Genomic DNA, 20,204 nt, shown 5'->3' on the forward strand with positions numbered 1-20,204 from the left:
GTTCAGTCTCTGTGATATATATCAAATATATAGACTAAATAGTATAAAAATGATCTGATTTAGATTCTCTCCTAGTTACTTTTATTTGATTTGTAAGGTGTTTAGAGAGAGCTAGACTGTGTTTTAATTTGTTGGAAGCTGCCCAGAGTGGCAGGGGTGACCCAGTCAGATGGGCGGCATATAAATAATGTAGTAGTAGTTGTTAAGGAAAATTCTGGGTTGAGAGACTACTCAACAGCCCAGCTCCTTGGGGTACCAGTCCCCCGTGGGTCCATGCGGCCAGTAAACGTAGGAAATTCCAGCCAAGCAATTTGGAGCAAAACAGCAGTCAGTAGGCTTAGATCCTTTATTGTTGTTCAACAACAGTGAGTGAACCCAGAGCATGGGGCGACATTGATTTTTAAAACTTCCCACTACATCCCAGAATACAGTTTGCACAGCATTATTGATACATCATCTTTACATCACTGATGTGTCACCAAAGGGGAGGGGTAGACAGGAGTTACACTAGTTCAACCTTGGCGAACATGTCCAGACAAGTCCTTGGTCCAAGATTAGCATAGGCAAAACATGTCAGGGCAAGACCCAGGTATAAGATTAGCATAGGCAAACACCTCTGAAGTCCCATCACCCAAAGTACAACAGAACTTCCTTTGCATGTCTGGACCCCCATGCAAGACTGGTGATGGGATTAGGTTTTCCTTGGCCAACAATCAGCTCAGTAATTGTCACTTCTGGTTACTTCCTGGAGTCCCTTTTTCAAGGGCAAAATAGTGTTGGAATGGAGGAAACTGGCAAAGGAGTCGATTTTATATTATTTTTAAAGCTAGGTAACTTCCCTGAGCTGTCAAGTTGAAAGGATACATTCAGGCATAATATTTGTAACATTTTACAACTTTAAAGATGTGCCCTCCCCCGTAATTTCCGTAACATAGTAGTAGTAGTAGTAGTAGTAGTATATCGCAGACTCTACCCAACCAATAATTATCAACCAAGGGAACTGAGCAAGATTTCCATTGACAATCTGTTGACATTCATGCCACCACTAGTAATAGAAATACCAGTTTCTTATGAGATACTGTGGGATTTGTATTGCTTTTTATCAAAAGCCAAAGTTGGCTTTTGACTGGATCTGGTGTTAGTGATTGATCTATGATTTGAGGGATAGTGCTAAAAACCTTTATCCAAACATTATGTAAAACTTCACATTCCCACCACATATGAATATATGTTCCAATAGTATTACTGCCTCACCAGCATAGTGAACAGATGTTTGTAATGATTTCTGAAAGCCATGTCGGAGTCCAATACCACCTAAGTATTGTTTTTAGAGTGGATTCTTGAATCCTAGAAGATAGTAGTTTTCAATGGAGCATTTACTCAAATTTGAACCTACTCATGTTCATCAATCTGACATTTAAGGTCACCATCCCAGGATATCCTAATTTGCTGGGAGGAGCCAATTGCCTAGCTTATTAGCAACTTGTAAATATTGGATACCAAGCCTTTAAAATTCAGAGATATTTGAGCAACTAAGGATTCAAAAGTAGAGAAAGTAAACAATTCCCCTTACAAGGTAGAGATATAGCATATGTAGTAATTTGAAATAACTGTGGTACATTTCCAATATTTTCCTTTAGGGTAGACATGGAAGGATGACTATTAGGAATAATATCCATAATTGTATAAATTGCTGCTGCCTTCCATTCTTTATATTGTACATATTTATCTGTAAGGCAGAATGATAGGTGGTCCAGTACGGGAATTAAAAAGGATGTAGGCAGAGCTAAATGTGAACACCATATTTAAAGTGTTTAAAGTGGTATGATACCAATTTAAATGTATAGTGCAGATGGGGCCTAAAAGATTGAGGAAATTTAGAGAAGAGTTCTGTATTGATTGTTGAAATTGAAACCATAGCAGTTTAGCTGTAATTACATTTTGTGCAAAAATATGCACCCACTCTCTTCACTACTGACTGTGAACTCTGTTAAAAATTCTGTATTTAGCAAGAAGTTGAGAAGTTTACAGATCTACAGAAACTCTACCTCTACCTTCAGCTGCCTTCTGGTCCTAGCAATGGAGAGAAAAGGTATGTACATGTCAGAATAGTCATATAAGTCACATTTGCTGCCTAATTTCCTGGTGTTTGATGTGACAAACAGATGTTTTGTTGAAAGGCTGCTAAGGAAGTTGGAAAGACAAAGAAGTCTGTACTTTGTGGCAGTCTGGCTGTGGCTCTGTCCCACTGCCTAGGACCAGACCTCATCATTGGGGTGGGGTTAGGGTAATAGGCATGATGGAAAAGTGGGGTGGGGTACTGCCTTTGCTGACCAACTCCCTCCCCTTGCTGTCTCTGCCATTGTGGGTGGTACCTTTTTGTTTATTAGGTATTATCTTCCTCTTCCTTCGATATCTCAAAAGTGCACCTATATTTGTGGTGTTGGAAACAGACAAAGTTGCAGAAAAGAGATTGGTTAAGAGTCCAGGTGATCTATTGAAATTGGAACCTCCAGGGAACCCAAGTCTGCCAGTCTGTCCTTTCTCTGGCTTAGGATTCAGTACACACTGGATGGTAATATAGCAATAATAAAAGTCGTCCTAATTGATCCTCTTTTCTCCTGGCTCAGCGATCAGCTGTCTGTGTCATCCAGCCGCGCCCAGCAAATGCATGCCTTCTCCTGGATCCGTAACACCTTAGAGGAGCACCCGGAGACATCCCTCCCCAAGCAGGAGGTGTATGATGAGTACAAGTGAGTGTTTACAAATGTATTGTGGGGAGGTGGGTTTAGTTGTGCATTGGGAGAATATCAAGGAGGGTGGCCTTGATTAAACAATGAAATACTTGCTTGTGCTGCAAAGCAGAACAGCACTGCACAAAGCCGGGGAGGGGGAGCCCTCGTGAATAGTGGAGAGCAGGGGTCGGCAACGGTTTTTGAGGCCGAGCTGGTCCACTCCCTGGCAGACCTATCGGTGGGCTGGAGTGTGCGCACCCGCGCCCGCTTGTGCGCTCAAGCTATTTCCAGTGCTCTTCCAGGTCGGAAGAGCTTATGCGCATGGGCGCTTCTCTGTCCTGTGTACACTATTTTTGGTGCTCTTACAACCTGGAAGTCGGTTCCCGCGGCAAGAAAAAAAATGGCGCTGCGAAAAAAGCATGGAATCCCAACGCCGATCCACGGAACCCACTGCTGCCACACACTCGCCTAAGCATCAACTGTGATGGGCAGAGCATGGCATGTGTGTGGCAGCAGCACCCCTCCCAGCTGTCTGAGACCACCACTTTACCTTTCTTCATGGGCAGGCCGGCCCTGCTGCTAGGTTCTGTCTCACTAAGAGAGTTGCACGGGCGCAGCCAGACAATGGCAGAATTGCTCGTTCAGCTTTCAGGTTCAGTGTGCTGGCAAACGTAGCCGAGCGTCTCTCCTCCCGTGGCTTTGTAAATTATTAATCCCCGTTGTACGGCCTATAAAAGTGATCTCTTGACCCACAAAGGCTGCATGGTAGATGGCCGAGGCAACAGCGCTGGGGTGTGTGTGAACCAAAGGGCAACAGTAAAAGCTATTTGAGTGCCGAAATGTACTAGATGGAAGTGGGGTGCTTGTCTGGGCACGGGAAGTGTTTCATGCCCTCTGCTTTATGCATAGCACAGTATTAGCAGGTCGTATTTTCAGAATCATTTGCTGCTTCCCACATAAGGTGCTGGTTGTCACACCCTAAGCTGTGCACAGCACTTCTGCACTTGCTAGTCCGGCATGAAATTCTTCCCCCTTTTAAAGGCAGCCCTGTGGGTTCTGCCGTGCCCTTTCCCTTCTGCTTGAAGGCTTTCCCAAGGAAACCCCCAGAGGGGGTCCCCATTACAGGTGTGTCTCAGATGTGGTCCTCAGCAGCTGAGGAAAGCTGCCTCTTGGATTCTCCCCTGGAAAGGTCACATCCGGGCTGTGTGGGCAGGCGGTGATGGGCGCTCCAGTGTCCTGCCTCCATTGTTAACTTGAACTGCCACTCCTGCCTGTTTCCTGCTGCACTTCCAAAGAGAAGGGAGGACTTTTGGGGACAGGTTATAGCTTAGTAGTAGAGTGCGGGCTTTGCAGGTGGAATGACCCAAGGAACTTGTTTGGCTCGGGATGATGGGACCTGGAGTCTGCAGCATGTTGGACCACAGGTTTGCCATCCTTGGTTTAAAAGGTGCATACTGCTTTTCCAGAAAGCAGTCTAAAGCACTTTGCAGCTGATCGACTCAACATAGATGGCCCTCATTTTGATCCTGTGCCTGATCCCCGGGGTTTTTTTGGGTTTTTTGGTTGCTTAGCACTGGAGGGGCTGTAGCTGAATGAATGATCGAGCACATGCTTTGTGTGCTGAAGGTTGTAAGTTCAGTTCCCGGCACTCCTAGTTACTAGTGCTGGGAAAGACCCTTTTCTGCCTTGGCAAGCAGCTCTCTGTGGCCTAGTCAGAGAATACCACTGACCAGGACTTTGGGGAATTAATAGCTGGACAGTACCATGTTGGCTACCCTGGGTTAGATAGGCCAGTGATTTGGGGACAGGCCAAAGCTATATATACTATGGTCTTAGTATATAATGTGCATTAGCAGTCTAAGACAATAGCCAATTACATCTGGGCAGCATAGTTTCCTCTTTCTAAAAAAGGCTGTGTGTGTTTGGGGGGAGAACAGGCTTGTCCTTTTTTTTGCTTGGCTTTAGCCAATTCCAGTCCTTCTTAATGCAGGAGCAGGAAGCTTCCTACCTGCGGGTCTTATGTACAGGTATTACAAAAGACTGACTAGAGTCTTTGGAATACGTACTGGCCAGGAATCAAAGATCACATGGGAAATGTTGAATTGTTTGTTCATCTGAAAAATTTTGTAGGCTGTCGGAGGAGCACCGTTTGGAAAACTTGTTTTGCTTTCTTGTCCAAACGTGGTGCAACATTTGTGAAAATTATACTTATAAAATATGAAAGGGGGTGGGATCAGACCTATTACTTAGGAACACTTATCCATTATATGCAAGCCTCTTTGAGATGAACAGAACCTCTCCAAACTGAGGCAATGGGCTGTGAAATTGCAAATGCAATTTAGTGTAAACAGGTGTAAAGTGATGCACATTGGTCCTTAGAGGGGGGGAAATCTTCGTTTCACAGTTATGCTGCTGTGGTCACTGGTGGTGACTGACCAGGAACAAGACCTTGGGGTTGTAGGGGATAGCTTGATGAAGGTGTCGGTCCAGTGTTCAGCAGCCGTGAAAAAGTTGATCCAGGAAGGGAATAGACTTCCAGGACTTCTGGGGAGGAAAATGGCAGTCTAGGCATCTCTTGCGAGATAATTATGTGGTGATTAAAGATAGCCAAGCCATAAGTCTTGGTTGTCACACTCTCTCTGGGAAGACAGAGAGAACGGAAAATAACATCTGATTCTCTGAAAAAGCAGCTTTCCATGCTGGGAGACTGAGAGGTTTTGAGGGACCCAACAGGGGTGAGTAACCTAGACCAGAGGAACTGCTCAAACACCTCATAGTAGTCCTGAGAGTGAGTCCTTAGGGTGTAAGGCCAGCAAAACCGCCATTTATTTTAATTACTTTTGAGACTGTTAGAAATTATAACTGAAGTGATGGTTGAAATTTGAGTCTCGAATGTGAACTGATTCCTGGCTTAAGAAGAGACAATCATTAAATAGCTGGATGCAAAACAGCAAGCATGTTTTAATTCTTTGTGTCTAAGAAAGATTCTAAATGGTTAAGGGGTGTTCCAACTGTTAAAACTCTTTATTTTATTTTGTTTTATTTTTAACCTTTTGTCCCTCTGGTGAAAGTGCTGGCTGCAAAAGTTAAACTAGTTTATCTATGCCACTGTGGGAAAAGAATGTGGCCTGGAGACAAGGAAACTAAGATCTTAAGGTGGAGAGTGAATTGTTAATAAAACTAAGAACACTCAGTATGGCAGAAACACTGTTGGGCACCCCATTGACTGCTAGCATTGTGCAGCAACTACTATATGAGCAATTAAAAGAAATCAGGGCTGAGATGGATGACATGGTGAATGAAAATGGAACAGATAAATATGTGGCTAAAGAAGACACAGAACCTTTGATTAATAATACTAATAAAGGACTGTCAGAACAGGAGCGTGGAATGGTAGAGCTGAAGGCAGTAGATGATGAAATGGAAAGGACCTTCACACAGGTGACTGGAGCAGTGAAATAGTCATGTGGTGGAGTTACGATGTTGGAGGAGTGGAAAGAAACCATGGATGGAGAGATTAAGAAATATTCTGAACTAGCAGAGAAAACAGCTGAGAGGAAAAGGATTTTGTGTACAATTTGGAGTGAATTTAGAGGAAAATGCTACCAAGTCTCTAGTGACTTTCCTGGGAAAAGAATGGAAGAAGATTCCCCCCCCCCAAACTAGGTTGGAAATCACAGCCAACAGAAAATGGAACCAGAAGATGTGGAACTTGGTGTGAATTAATGAATCTACAATTAGTAAATAACCATGGATTACTCTTTTAATATATGGCCACAGTGGGGAGTCTCCTGTGTCAATAAAGGAGGTGGATTAATAGTTTCTCAACATGGAGGAATTGTTGTTGAAGTTCCTGGAGGCAAAGTCGTAATGCTGGATTGGAGAAACCCTCAGACTTTTTGTGTGGAAGGAAAAATGAGTGAACTTGAGATGTCTGAGTCTGAAGACTGGGAAAATACTTCCTAGCAGGAAGAGGAACAGCTGGATATCATCCTGGAGTGAATACTCTGAATAATCTTTATACATATAACTGACAGATGGAGAATCAGAAGCCTCTATTCCTTTCTTTTATTTTTTCCACTCTTTTCTTATCTTTATCTCCCTGTTCCTTTTTCTTCTTCTTCTTTTCTTCCCTTGCTTATGTTTATTTGTGTCTCCTACTCTGGTTCACTGAGGAGATTGTACACAAGTGAAGGTGAGGACTGGCTGGTGAAGGACCCTGTGTGAGAGGCAGGGAAGGGAAGATCTCCCAGAGTGGGAGGCTGAGAGAAGAATCCCCAGGTGAGAGAGAGCTGGGAAGGTCCAGCCCCTTCTGTGTGAGACAAGAATTGAGTTCTACCTCTGAGAGAGAGCTTTGTATTTACTTTGGGTTTTTTGTTTTTTGCTTTTTAAAATTTAGATTAGTTTGCTTTTTATTTCATTGTATGATGAAAACGTTTCCACAAAAAATTATGTGGAGAAAAATAAAAACAACAACTGCCAGTATCGTTATGCCGTTATGCATATATGTGGTTGAGACCATACTGGAATGCTGTGTACTCTTCTGGTTGCCTCACCTCTGAAAGGATATTGCAGAGCTGAAAAAGGTTCAGAAAATGGCAACTAAAATACAGTGGTACCTCGCAAGACGAATGCCTCGCAAGACGAAAAACGCGCAAGACGAAAGAGTTTTCCGTTTTTTGAGTCATTCCGCAAGACAAATTTCCCTATGGACTTGCTTCGCAAGACGAAATGTCTTGCGAGTTTGTTTCCTTTTTCGCTAAGCCGTTAATAGCCGCTAAGCCGTTAATAGCCGTAAGACGAAAAAACCGCAAGACGAAGAGACTCGCGGAACGGATTAATTTCGTCTTGCGAGGCACCACTGTAATTAAGGGGTTGGGGCAACTCCCTTGCAATGAATGGTGACAACATTTGGGGTTTTTTAAATTTTGAGAAATGGTGACTAAGGAGAAACATGAGGTGAATAAATGATGTGCAGAGAATGGATAGGCCTCTCTCATAATACTAAAGGTCGGGGACATCCAATGAAGCTGAATGTTAGGGCAGACAAAAGGAAATATTTCTTTACATAGTTTAACTATGGGATGCAATCCTATGAGATGTAGCTATGGCCACCAACTTGGCTGGTTTTTTAAAAAGGATTAGACAAATCCTTGTAGGGTAAGGCTATTAATAGCTACGGCCCTAATGGCTGTGGCTCTACCTCAACGTGCCTTTGAAAACAAGCTGGTGATCGCCGATGAGGAGAGCCTTCTTGCTGTGTTCAGGACTGCGACATAGCAGACATGCGGTTGACTACTGTGGGAATGGAATGTGGGGCCAAATGGACCCTTTGGCCTGAGCTGGCTTAAGTTGTCACTAGACAATCTCATGGGGAAATTATCCTGGGGATGGGATCAAACTATAGCTCGATTCATGTGCTCCATAAAAATGGTTGGAGATGGTAGCCTGGAGGCAGAGTTGGGCAACCAGGTGGCTAGACCCAACCAAGTAGGCATGCGGGGGGAGACAGGGCAAGGCAGCAGCCTCTGTGATTGACGGGGACCCCTGCAGCTAAGGCCCCTGTGGGGCTGTCCTGAGAGTGAGCCGCCTGGTTTTTCCAGGGCTGCTGACCCTGTTTCTTTGGTACTCCACGAAAAGGCCAAAGCACTAGGCATGTGGATGGGGCCTTAAGTGCTGCTTTTTCTGACCTAGATAATTTAATACTAATTATTTATTATTTCTACTGCACCCATCTGGCTGGGTTTCCCCAGCCACTCTGGGCGGCTTTCAACAGATAAAAACAAGATAAAACTTCAAACATTAAAAACTTCCCTAAACAGGGCTGCCTTCAGATGTCTTCTAAAAGTTGGATAGCTGTTTATTTCCTTGACATCTGATGGGAGGGTGTTCCACAAGGCGGGCGCCACTACCGAGAAGGCCCTCTGCCTGGTTCCCTGTAACCTCACTTCTCGCAGTGAGGGAACTGCCAGAAGGCCCTCAGCGCTGGATCTCAGTGTCTGGGCTGGATGATGGGGATGGAGATGCACCTTCAGGTATACTGGGCCGAGGTCGTTTAGTGCTTTAAAGGTCAGCACCAACACTTGGAATTGTTCTCGGAAACATACTGGGAGCCAATGTAGGTCTTTCAAGACCGGTGTTATGTGGTCTCGGCGGCCACTCCCAGTCACCAGTCTAGCTGCCGCATTCTGGATTAATTGCACTTGCTGAGTCACCTTCAAAGGTAGCCCCACATAGAGCACATTGCAGTAGTCCAAGCGGGAGATAACTAGAGCATACACCACTCTGGTGAGACAGTCCACGGGCAGGTAGGGTCTCATCCTGCGTACCAGATGGAGCTGGTAGACAGCTGCCCTGGACACAGAATTGACCTACGCCTCCATGGACAGCTGTGAGTCCAAAATGACTCCCAGGCTGCGCACCTGCTCCTTCAGGGGCACATTTGCCCCATTCAGGACCTGGGAGTCCCCACAAACACCCACCCACCCCCTGTCCCCCAAAAACAGTACTTCTGTCTTTCAACCTCAATCTGTTAGCCGTCATCCATCCTTGAACCGCCTCCAGGCACTCACACAGGACCTTAACCGCCTTCACGTGTTCTGATTTAAAAGAGAGATAGAGCTGGGTATCAGCCTTGCCCCAGTCCTGCTCTCATTCATTTCTACTTGCTTCCCTTTTGTTTCAGGAGCTATTGTGACAATCTTGGATACCATCCGTTAAGTGCTGCTGACTTTGGGAAGATCATGAAGAATGTCTTCCCCAACATGAAGGCTCGCCGTCTAGGCACAAGAGGAAAATCAAAATATCCTTTGTGGAAATGTTTTTGAAACCATTTCACTTAACTTTCCTGGAAATCAGGGTCAGCATCAAAGGGTGGCATGCCACCAGCTGGGGACCCCCAGGACCTGTTCCTCCTCTTCACTGCGGCAGCCTGCTTGTTCACCTGTCCTTCACTCTTTCAAGGAGGCAACAGTGGCAGGGAGGAGCAGGAGAAAGGAGGCTGGCCATTTGCTCATTGACATTGTCTGGCAAGAGCAAGCAGACAATGGCAGTGGTGAGGCAAAGGTAGCTGTGGCCATGAGCAGGGGGAGCACAGGGGGGCAGTTTGCCTCACTAGAAGAGTGGGGGTCCATTGAAGGCCTGGAAGGAAACAATAGAAAGACAGAGCTCCTCTCTTAACCCTTGATCATTTTTGGATCACGCCTGCATTTCTGCCCTTAAATTCAGAAAGGATGTTCTGTTGACCAATCAGCTTTGTATCTATGTTAGGTCTGTGTAAGAAAGTTAATTTAATGCAAAGGGAAATACTGCAATTTTACACTTATTTACACCTTAATTTTTAAAAATCACGTATTGCTATAGTGGACTTCGGAAGAAAGCTTTTGTGCAGATGCCGACACTCCCCAACCTTGACTTCCACAAAACTGCCGATGGGGTAAAGTAGACACCTGAGCTGTTGGGCAGAATGATTAAGACCTTTTAGGTAGAGCAAAAGGGCTTTAAGGAAAGCTGACAGCTTAGCACTGCAGAATTAAAGATCACTGGGTTTGCTTTGTAGAAGTTGGAATGTTTAAAACTAAGGGATTTCATTATGTAGTAAATGGGAAGGAGGCACAACCTTTTAAAACACAAGGTAAACCATAAGGTCAAAGACTCCTCTGACACTTGTGGTTGTTACATTTCACGTACACATTGGGTGGGAAGAGAACAGCTCCTCTGCTTTCAGAAATATACTGCATGTCACTTTAGAAATGTTGGGGCCAGGTGCCTGCCACAAGACACAAAGAGCATGTTTTCACCATATATTTTTGCATCTGTCCAAATGCAGATGTGTCCATCTCATGTCTGCAAGCAGTAGTGTGGGAAATGGCATTAAAAGAGGGGGCAGATTTTATCCATAACTTTTTTGGGGGGGGAGCATCTTTGGGGGCCCTCCAGATGTTGCCACACTCCCGACTCCCATAACCACTACCCGTAACCATTGGCCATGTTGCCTAATGGGGACCGATTGAGACTAAAAACATCTGGAAGTTCCCCGCAGGCATTCCATAAGCACTTTTTTGAAATGAGCAAACCTGATTTCAGTTTCCTTTTGTTAAAATGGTTACTGAAGCTTGGGGCTGTTTTTTATCGGGTGTAGGAAATTTTGCAGAGCCACCATGACAGTGTCTGAAATAATTTTAAAAGCCTAAGTCAGAGTGGAAAATCCACTTCAGGTCCTTCAAGAACCCCAACATAATGCCAGAATTCTCTTACTTACCTTACTGTGTTATGGAAGGGACACCATGGAGCTTGTGGCAAAAATAGCGAATCCTTTTCAAGGGAAGCAAAATATCAACAAACCCTCGCCCAGGCCTTCCTTAAGCAGCAGCTCAGTACTAGCCCCAATCTCCATGGCTAGATTGAAATGCTGTGTACTTTTCACGTACTATAGCGAAGCTGTTGCTGTTGCTCAGGGTCTCCTTTTTGTTTTTGTTTCAGCTGGAAGGGGCAGAGTCTTCTGGGCACCTGCAGAGTGCCGACGAAGAGGTGGTGTCAGCTGCCTGCCAGCTGGTCTGCCAGTGGGCCCAGAAAGTGCTGAGCCAGCCCTTCGATTCCGTCTTGGATCTGGCACGCTACCTGGTCAAAAGCCACTACATAGGCACTAAATCAATGGCAGCTTTAACTGTGATGGCTGGTGCCCCGGCAGGTGAGGAGGTTTGGCTCAGTGCACCACTTGATGTGCTGTTCCTGGGAGGAGAAAAAATGTTGGCGTTTTCCATGTTATAAGGGTTGGAGGGTTCATATTCCCCTGCTATAAATATGAGCGTGGTGGGCCTGTCAGCATCGCCCCTGAGCCAGTGCCACCAACTGGACTCATCCACTTCAGCCCCGACTGGGCTAGGCGAGCTGGGTAACACTTCCAGAGACCACCTTCTTCACAGGAACAGGTCAAAGTGCTGTGGACTCACAGCTTAGAGTTGTGAGCACCGGATTCACTTCCACAAGAAGACAGTCGTCACACAGCAGAGTATAGCAGAGTATAGCAGAGCATAAACGACTTGGAGAGCAGCTCTGTAGAATATCTTCTTTATTCTATCTACAACTATAATACACAACTATATACAGAGCTAAATGAGGTCTAAACGAAAATGTTGAACTGCACTAAGTGTCTGCAGCTGCTCTTAGCAGCAACCTTATCTATACACACGGTCTCTCTCTAACACTCAGTCTATCTCTCTTTGATGTGAGGCTGGAGCGAAATAAGTAGAGAGCAGAAACTGCCCCCTCCTCTCTGGAGAATCAGCAGAGAACATCAGCAGATTATTGGATATGGGAGGGGTGAAATCTCCTCAGGGCCCATGCTGAAATCTCAACAGATTTCTCTTGGAAAAGGCATTTTGGGACTTTTGGTTCATTCTTGTTGGCCTGTCAGTAATCTGGTTTGGGGAGCAGAGTTTTCTCTGCACTGGCTCCAAGGATTATTGCATGTTGTCTGTCTCTCTCTCTCTCTCTCTCTGTGTGTGTGTGTGTGTGTGTGTGTGAGAGAGAGAGAGAGAGAGAGAGAGTGTAGTTAGAGTTCCATTATCCTGTACACTGCTTAGAAATACTAAACATATTAGTGGTTTGGAAATACAGTGGTGCCTCGCAAGTCGAAATTAATTCGTTACGCAAGTTTTTTCTTCTTGCGAGTTTTTCGTCTTGCGAAGCACGGTTTCCCATAGGAATGCATTGAAAATCAATCAATGCGTTCCTATGGAGACCGTCCTATGGAGACCGTCCGAGAAGATCGCTTCTCCCCGTTGCCAGCCCTGCAATCTCCAGGGACAGAGGGGAAGGCGCATGCGCGCCTTCCCCTCTGTCCCCGGACCCCTTTTGAACCAAGGGGCGGCAACGGGGAGAAGCGATTCTCCCCGCTGCCCCTTCCCTTGCTTTAAAACAGGTCCGGGGACAGAGGGGAAGGCGCGCGGCGCTTCCCCTCTGTCCCTGGAGATTGCGGGGCTGGCAACGGGGAGAAGCGATCTTCTCCCCGCTGCCCCTTGCTTCAAAAGAGGTCCGGGGTGCGGGGGCAAGCTTCGTTTTGCGAAGCAAGCCCATGGGGAAATACGTCTTGCGAAGCAACTTGAAAACGAAAAAACCTTTCGTCTTGCGAGTTTTTCGTCTCGCGAGGCGTTCGTCTTGCGGGGCACCACTGTACTTCTAAAGAAAGAAAGAAATTTTAACAAGGGGGCCACTTGGGACAAATTCCTTCCTATATTAAATTGAGGATGGTACAGTCCCTGCAGTGGGATCCTGCTATTTCACCTGATAGGTGGGTTTTCTATATGCAGGGTATTTTATTATGAAACCTGACATTTCCCCACTGTATGACCGGAAGCAGTGCAGTCTGAGGAAGGCCTTTTCTCCTGAAAGTCAGTGTGCCACTTGGCATGCAAGTATCCCTTGTCTGCCTGGGAAACATTTGCTCTCTTGTCTAGAGCTGCAGCAATGACTCAGCGGGGGGGGGGGGGGACAGGCCTAACTCTGCACCATGGAAAGACCCACCAGCTATCTGGTTGCAATACAGGGGGGCCTACAAACTCCTGCAGCAGGTGGACTTGACAATCGTTTAGTTGTTGTTATTTCCTTTTCTTTTTTTCAAAATAATTTTTATTGATTTTAACATATAAATTATAAAATGTACCACAAAACTTATTACTTATACAATCTTTTTAGACGTCCATCAGCACCTCTGATCATCCATCGTTTTAACCACTTCTTATGCATTTCTTAACTTTATATTGCCTTTACATCTCTTTAACAAATCATCCTTCCCCTTCTCCATTTTTGCAATACTTCCGATAATACTCCTCACAAAACTTCTTGCAAACCTACAAACGTCGTCTGATCTTCACAAATACTTTTCAAATAGTCCGTAAATTTACTCCAGTCTTCCGTGAATTTCTGGTCCCGCCGGTTTCAAATCCTTCCTGTTAGTTTATCTAGTTCTGCATAGTCCATTAACTTCATCCTCCATTCTTCAATCATCGTTAATTCTTCTTGCTTCCATTTTTGGGCCAGTAATATTCTTGCTGCTGTTACTGCATATAAAAAGGGCTTATATTCCTTTCTATTTATATCACTCCCAACAATGCCCAGTAAAAATGCTTCCGGTTTCTTTATAAATGTATATTTCAACATTTTTTTCATCTCATTTTACAAAGGTGAGGGACTTCAACTTCCATTCTCATTTCTGTATACAAGGAGGAGACTTGTGTCTCACAGAGATGTGTTCACTGGGGACCTTACAAAATTTATTCACTGCCACCTCCTGCCAGGCATTTGAGGTGCTCGTAGGCAGCAGTGGGAAACTCCTGGCCTTTGGGCCCAGTTAGGCCTGACACAGGTCCCAGCTTGGCTCATGAGGCGTTTCCCCACAAACCATGCCTATGTGATGTCATATGTGGGGCAGGTATGTCCAAGACTACACAGGGATAACTGGAAGCTTAATGTGAGCTCCCAATTCACTACCATAGCCAAGGGTTAAAGCAAGGTCCTTTGAAGGCACGCACCCTGCACCAGTCAGCTGATTGGTGCCAAATGCATGTCTTTAAAGGAGGTTACTGCAGCAGCTGACCATCTGTCACATCAACCGCCTTTGAACTTGGACAATAGTTGTTGTGGTTAAGCAGACTGTGTGGCTTTTGCAGTTGTAGTGTGGCTGATAAGCCTGATGTTGTGCTCCTCCAGGTACCTGAGGGCACAACCCTCTCCTCCTGTGCAAGTGAACCCGAACTGCGTCCAAAGAGCTCGGCCGAGGATTGTGTGGGCTGTCGTTTCCCATGCTGGTGCCCCTCTGCCATTTGGGACTACAACTCCCATCAGCCACAGCATCGTATGACTGAGCTGGCTGGGGCTGATGGGAGTTCTGGTCCAACACAGCAGGAAGGCTGGTGTAGGTGCTCAAATGGCAGGCCTGCCTTACCCGCCCTCCTCCTCATCTTTTCCAGGAATCAAAGGGATCCCCCAGCCTTCGGCTTTTGTCCCAACCGCGGAGAGCAATTCCTTCCAGCCCCAGGTGAAGACTCTGTCCTCCCCAGTTGATGCAAAGCAGCAGCTGCAGCGGAAGATCCAGAAGAAGCAGCAGGAGCAGAAGCTGCAGTCGCCTTTGCCAGGAGAGTCCCCAGCCAAGAAGGTGGAGGGCACCACCAGCAATGGGGTCACCAGCCTTTCCAATGGGAGCCCAGCCATCTTGTCTCCTCAGCCCATTGGCATTGTCGTGGCTGCTGTTCCCAGCCCTATAACGGTAAGCTGTTGGCGTGGATGTTGGTAGACACAGTGGGCCCTAAACCTTTTGCTGACCTCCCCATGGGCTTCCAGGTGGGTAGTAAATTGGGGTGGGGTTATCTTGGGAACTGCGTATGATGATTAGTAGAGGAAGACAGATGAATTCAAAGTTATTTTCTCTGGAGATTTTTTTGGGGGGGAATACATGGAAGGAATTGAACTGATTTGTAGCAGGGTTTTTTTTTTTTGGAAATTAAATGGGGTTAAACAAATAGAAGCGAAAGTGATTTGGGGTGATCCGAAGTTGGGGTGCAGATTTATTGTAGAACTTTTCTAGTGTGATTTGGATCAGGAAATTATCTGGCTTTGCCTTCTGTGACATTTAAAATCTAAGCGTGAATCTATAAATAATAAACTAGCATTTATGGATTTTATGCAGGTTTGCACCTGTGGCCCTGTGCTTTCATGTACCTTGCAAGATCCCTGACAATTGGGAAATGCAGCTATGCTCTCATTTCTTTCTTTCTTTTTTAAATGATATTTATTGAAAAAAGATTTTTAAAAAAATTACAAAGAAAAAAGACAAAAAGAAAAAGAAAAAAGAAAACCATCATTTTCAAATTCTCCACTTTCATTACCTTCTTTCCATGACCTCCTCCTCCTCCCATCTCTTGTATCTTGAGTAATAATTATCACAGCAAATCCTTTCCATAATTCATAATATTCTGTCATTACATTACCTTACTCTATTTTCATCTTATCTTATAAAAAACCTTAAAACTTAAGACTTAAATCTTATTTTTACCAGCTTCTCATAACCATTACCTTTTTACCTAATTCTTTAAACATTTTTACAAGAGCCAAGTAATTTCATTTCAACATTTTCCCAACGTTCATAAAACATTTCTAATGATAAAAAAAGAGAATAAAAACAATCCAATCTTCTTCCAGCGTCCCCTCCCCCCGGTCCTGGGATTGTCAGTCCTTTTTATCCCGTTAGTCTGGCACATTAACCTGGTGATCTTATATCCGAGGCCTTCAAATCTCTTCCATGTCCCTTCCGCAGCTCTTCTTCATATTTTCCTTTCACTCGTGGGAACTCCAGCTTGGTAGTGTTTTTTTTTTTTTTTAAAAGATTTTTTATTGCGTTTCTTTTCATAGATTAACAAATTTGTTTACATGGCAACATACAAGAAACATTTTTTATATATATATATAAAGAAAAATAAAAACAAGAAAAAATGTTATGAAACTTTCCTTAACATCTTTCAGCAATTCACTTTTGGACCTCCTCGCATCCTCTCAGCATTGCATTCATTGTTCTAGCCAGTTCAGCAATTTGTTATCTTGTTTCCCATCTTATTATACCTTTAAATGTATTATGTTACCAATTTCAAAAAATTGTAATTTAGTTTTGACATTGTTAATAAACATAATAATTTGTTTCAAATATTTCTCGTTTTTTCTATCATTACTTACTTTATCATTTCTTAAAATAAATTGCGGAAACATAACATTTCTTAATCGTGCGCTATCTTAACATTCAAACAACTTATAATGTTTTTGCAAATAGTCCTTAAATTTTTTCCAGTCCTCCTCCATAGTTTCTTCGCTCAGATCTCGGATTCTGCCAGTCATTTCTGCCAACTCCATATAGTCCATCAACTGCGTCTGCCAGTCCTCCAGTGTGGGTAAATCTGGTGTTTTCCAGAACTTAGCGATGAGAATCCTAGCTGCTGTGGTTGCATACATAAACAAGGTTCTGTCCTTCTTTGGCACCTTCCGGTCCACCATGCCCAGAAGAAAGGCCTCTGGTTTCTTAGAAAAGGTATATCTAAATACCTTTTTCAACTCATTATGTATCATTTCCCAAAAGGCCTTTACTTTCGGGCAGGTCCACCAGAGGTGAAAGAATGTCCCTTCTGCCTCCTTGCATTTCCAACACTTATTATCAGAAAGATGGTATATTTTAGCCAACTTGACTGGGGTCATGTACCACCGGTATACCATTTTCATAATGTTCTCTTTCAAGGCACTACATGCCGTGAATTTCATACCGGTGTTCCATAACCTTTCCCAGTCCTCAGACATAATGTTGTGTCCTACATCCTGTGCCCATTTTATCATAGCAGATTTAACTATCTCATCCTGTGTGTTCCATTTAAGCAGCAAGTCATACATCCTCGAAAGTACCTTAATCTTTGGTTCTAGTAACTCCGTCTCCAGTTTCGATTTCTCCAACTGGAAACCCACTTTTTTGTCCATTTTGAATACCTCTTGAATTTGAGCATAATGTAACCAATCTCGCACCTTACCTTTTAATTTGTCCTGGCTTTGGAGCTTCCAATTGTCTCCAACTCTTTCGATCAGTTCCCAATATTTTGGCCAATAGGCCTCCATATTGGGCTTTTTTTTTGAGATCTTGGCTTCCACAGGTGATAACCACCTCGGGGTCTTGTTTTCTAATAAATCCTTGTACTTCATCCAGACGGCAAAAATTGATTTTCTGACAATATGGTTTTTGAACAGTTTATGAACCTTCGCCTTGTCATACCACAAGTATGCATGCCAACCATACACATTATCAAACCCCTCCAGATCTAGGACATCAGTGTTTTCCAACAGGAACCAATCCTTCAACCAGCAGAAGGCTGCAGCTTCATAGTACAACCTTAAGTCCGGCAGGGCAAACCCCCCTCTTTCTTTTGAGTCGGTTAGTATTTTAAATTTTATTCGGGGCTTTTTGCCCTGCCAGACAAACTTAGAAATATCCTTCTGCCATTTTCCAAAACATTCCATTCTGTCCACGACCTGAAGGGTTTGAAATAAAAATAGCATTTTTGGCAAAACACACATCTTTATAGCTGCGATTCGGCCTGACAAGGTAAGTTTCAATCTTGACCAAATATCCAAATCCTTTTTAATTTCCAACCAACATTTTTCATAATTGTCTTTAAAAAGATTTAAATTTTTGGTGGACAAGTATACCCCCAGGTATTTCACTTTTTTAACCACACTTAGCTCTGTCTCTTTCTGATACCCCTCTATCTCTGTAGGTGTCAAATTTTTGACCAAAACCTTAGTTTTTTGTTTATTTAACTTGAATCCCGCCACCCGACCAAACTCCAGGATAAGTTCCAGAACTCTTTTTGTACTAGATACTGGCTCCTGTACTGTCAAGACTAGGTCGTCTGCAAAGGCTTTCAGTTTGTATTGTTTCGCTCCGACCTCTATACCTTGCACCAACTGGTCCTCCCTAATCATATTCAGCAATACCTCCAGAACAGAGATAAATAGCAGAGGGGATAAAGGGCACCCCTGTCGTGTCCCTTTTTCAATTAGAAGTTCATCCGACACCACATTGTTCACTATCAACTTGGCTTTTTGCTCTGAATAAATTGCTTCTAGTCCATTTTCAAACCCCCGTCCCACTCCCATCCCCTTCAAGTTTTTCTTCATAAACATCCAAGAAATGTTGTCAAATGCTTTCTCCGCATCAATAAAGATTAAAGCAGCCCTTGTATTTCTAATTCGCAACAGCTCCAAAATATCAATGATGTTCCTGGTATTGTCCGACATGTGTCTACCAGGGAGAAAGCCTGCTTGGTCCTTGTGAATTACTTCATTTAATACATTTTTAAGTCTACTTGCTAAAATGTCTGCAAAAATTTTGTAATCCACATTCAGGAGTGAGATGGGACGGTAGTTCTTAAGCTGAGTCTTTTCCCTTTCTGACTTGGGAATCAATGTGATAAATGCTTCTTTCCACGTTTCCGGTGCCTTCCTCCCCTCCATGATCTGGTTACAAACCTCCAACAACGGTTGTATCAAGAAATCCTTCAAAGTTTTGTAATATTTGGAGGTGAGTCCATCCGGGCCTGGAGATTTGCCCAGCTGCATGTTTTGGATGGCACCTTCTATTTCCTGTTGAGTTATTTTGCTGTTAAGAATTGATCTTTTATCTTGACTTATTTTAGGTAGTCCATTTGTTTCCAAAAATTGGTCCATTTCCGATTCTTTCTGAGGCCCCTGTGCGTAGAGCTCTTTGAAATATCTGTGGAAGCACTTTCTTATTTCTTCTGGTTTCTGAACTATTTTTCCTTGAATCTCCAGATTTGTAACCGTATTTAACTTTTGTCTTTTTTTCAGCTGCCAAGCCAGCAACTTTCCACATTTATTTGCTGATTCAAACGATCTCTGCTTCATTTGTTTGATTTTCCACTCAATCTCTTGATTGATCAGTTTCGAATATTGTGCTTGATGAAATTTGATCTCTCTTAGCACCTCTTTAGATTTCGGTTTGATTCTCAATTTTTTCTCTCCTTCACTTATTTTCTCTAAATTTTTTTCTTTTTTTCCATTCCAATATTTTCTTTTTATCGAATTCTGTTGAATCAGAAACCCTCTCATTACAGCTTTACTTGCATCCCAGATTGTTCTTTTCTCCACCGTAGTGTTCAAATTTATTTCAAAGTAGTCCTTTAGTGTTTTTTGGGCCTTCTTCACAATCTCTTGATCTCTTAACAAGGTGTCATTCATTCTCCATCTGAAGGATCCAGTTGGGAAAAGTCTCAGTTCCATTTTTATGGCATTGTGGTCGGAGCAGGTTTCCAGCTTGGTAGTGTTTTTGACCCTTTTCAACAAATCAGCCCCTTTCCCATAGTCCAGACTAGACTCCATGTAGTGTTTTAAAACATGTTTCAAATTCCCTCCAAAATTGGAAGTCCCAACAGCTCCAAACCTCTGACGGCCCATTGCCAGACTCGGAAAGTCCAAACATCCCTGCATAGGGGGGTCAGTCCAACCCCCCATTTCCAAATCAATCCAAACTTTGTCTTTCCAAATCTGGTTTTTTCCAAGTTCATTTGTCAAATCCAAAGGCTCATTTTCCTGCTGGGCCAAAAGTCCCTCCATCTCTGGCGCCCGAGATTCTGCAACATCCTCTTCTATCATCTGCTCTGTCAGGACACACTCCTGTTTAAGTTCCTGGGTGGGCTCCATATAATTTCCTACTACCTGTTCAAATGTTCTGGCCGCATTAGTCATCAAATCCGTCTTCTGACTTAACTGATCCAATAGGGCATTTATTTTACAGAAAGCACCCAACAGTGCTTCTGAAAACATTGTCCTGCAAGGTCACAAGTCCTTTCCCACGGTTGTAATCTGGCAGCTGCAAGCTCCCTAGAATTGGTTACAGTTTCACAGTCCCCCTCTAGGGGGGAA

At 43.9% G+C, this 20,204-nt stretch overlaps 1 protein-coding gene across 2 annotated transcripts in view; it reads left to right on the plus strand.

Moving 5' to 3' along the window:
* RFX7 (regulatory factor X7) overlaps nucleotides 1-20,204 on the plus strand; it is a 53,864-nt gene that overhangs the window by 24,471 nt on the left and 9,189 nt on the right. For both annotated transcript variants that reach the window (XM_081170506.1, XM_081170507.1), the window contains exons 3-8: nucleotides 2,010-2,092; nucleotides 2,631-2,753; nucleotides 9,421-9,537; nucleotides 10,086-10,170; nucleotides 11,217-11,424; nucleotides 14,705-15,000. In XM_081170506.1, coding sequence (XP_081026632.1) covers nucleotides 2,010-2,092; nucleotides 2,631-2,753; nucleotides 9,421-9,537; nucleotides 10,086-10,170; nucleotides 11,217-11,424; nucleotides 14,705-15,000 — 912 coding nt within the window. The remainder of the gene's footprint in view (nucleotides 1-2,009; nucleotides 2,093-2,630; nucleotides 2,754-9,420; nucleotides 9,538-10,085; nucleotides 10,171-11,216; nucleotides 11,425-14,704; nucleotides 15,001-20,204) is intronic.

This window comes from Podarcis bocagei (assembly GCF_964188305.1).
Source record: "Podarcis bocagei genome assembly, chromosome: 14".
NCBI classification, from domain to species: Eukaryota; Metazoa; Chordata; class Lepidosauria; order Squamata; family Lacertidae; genus Podarcis; species Podarcis bocagei.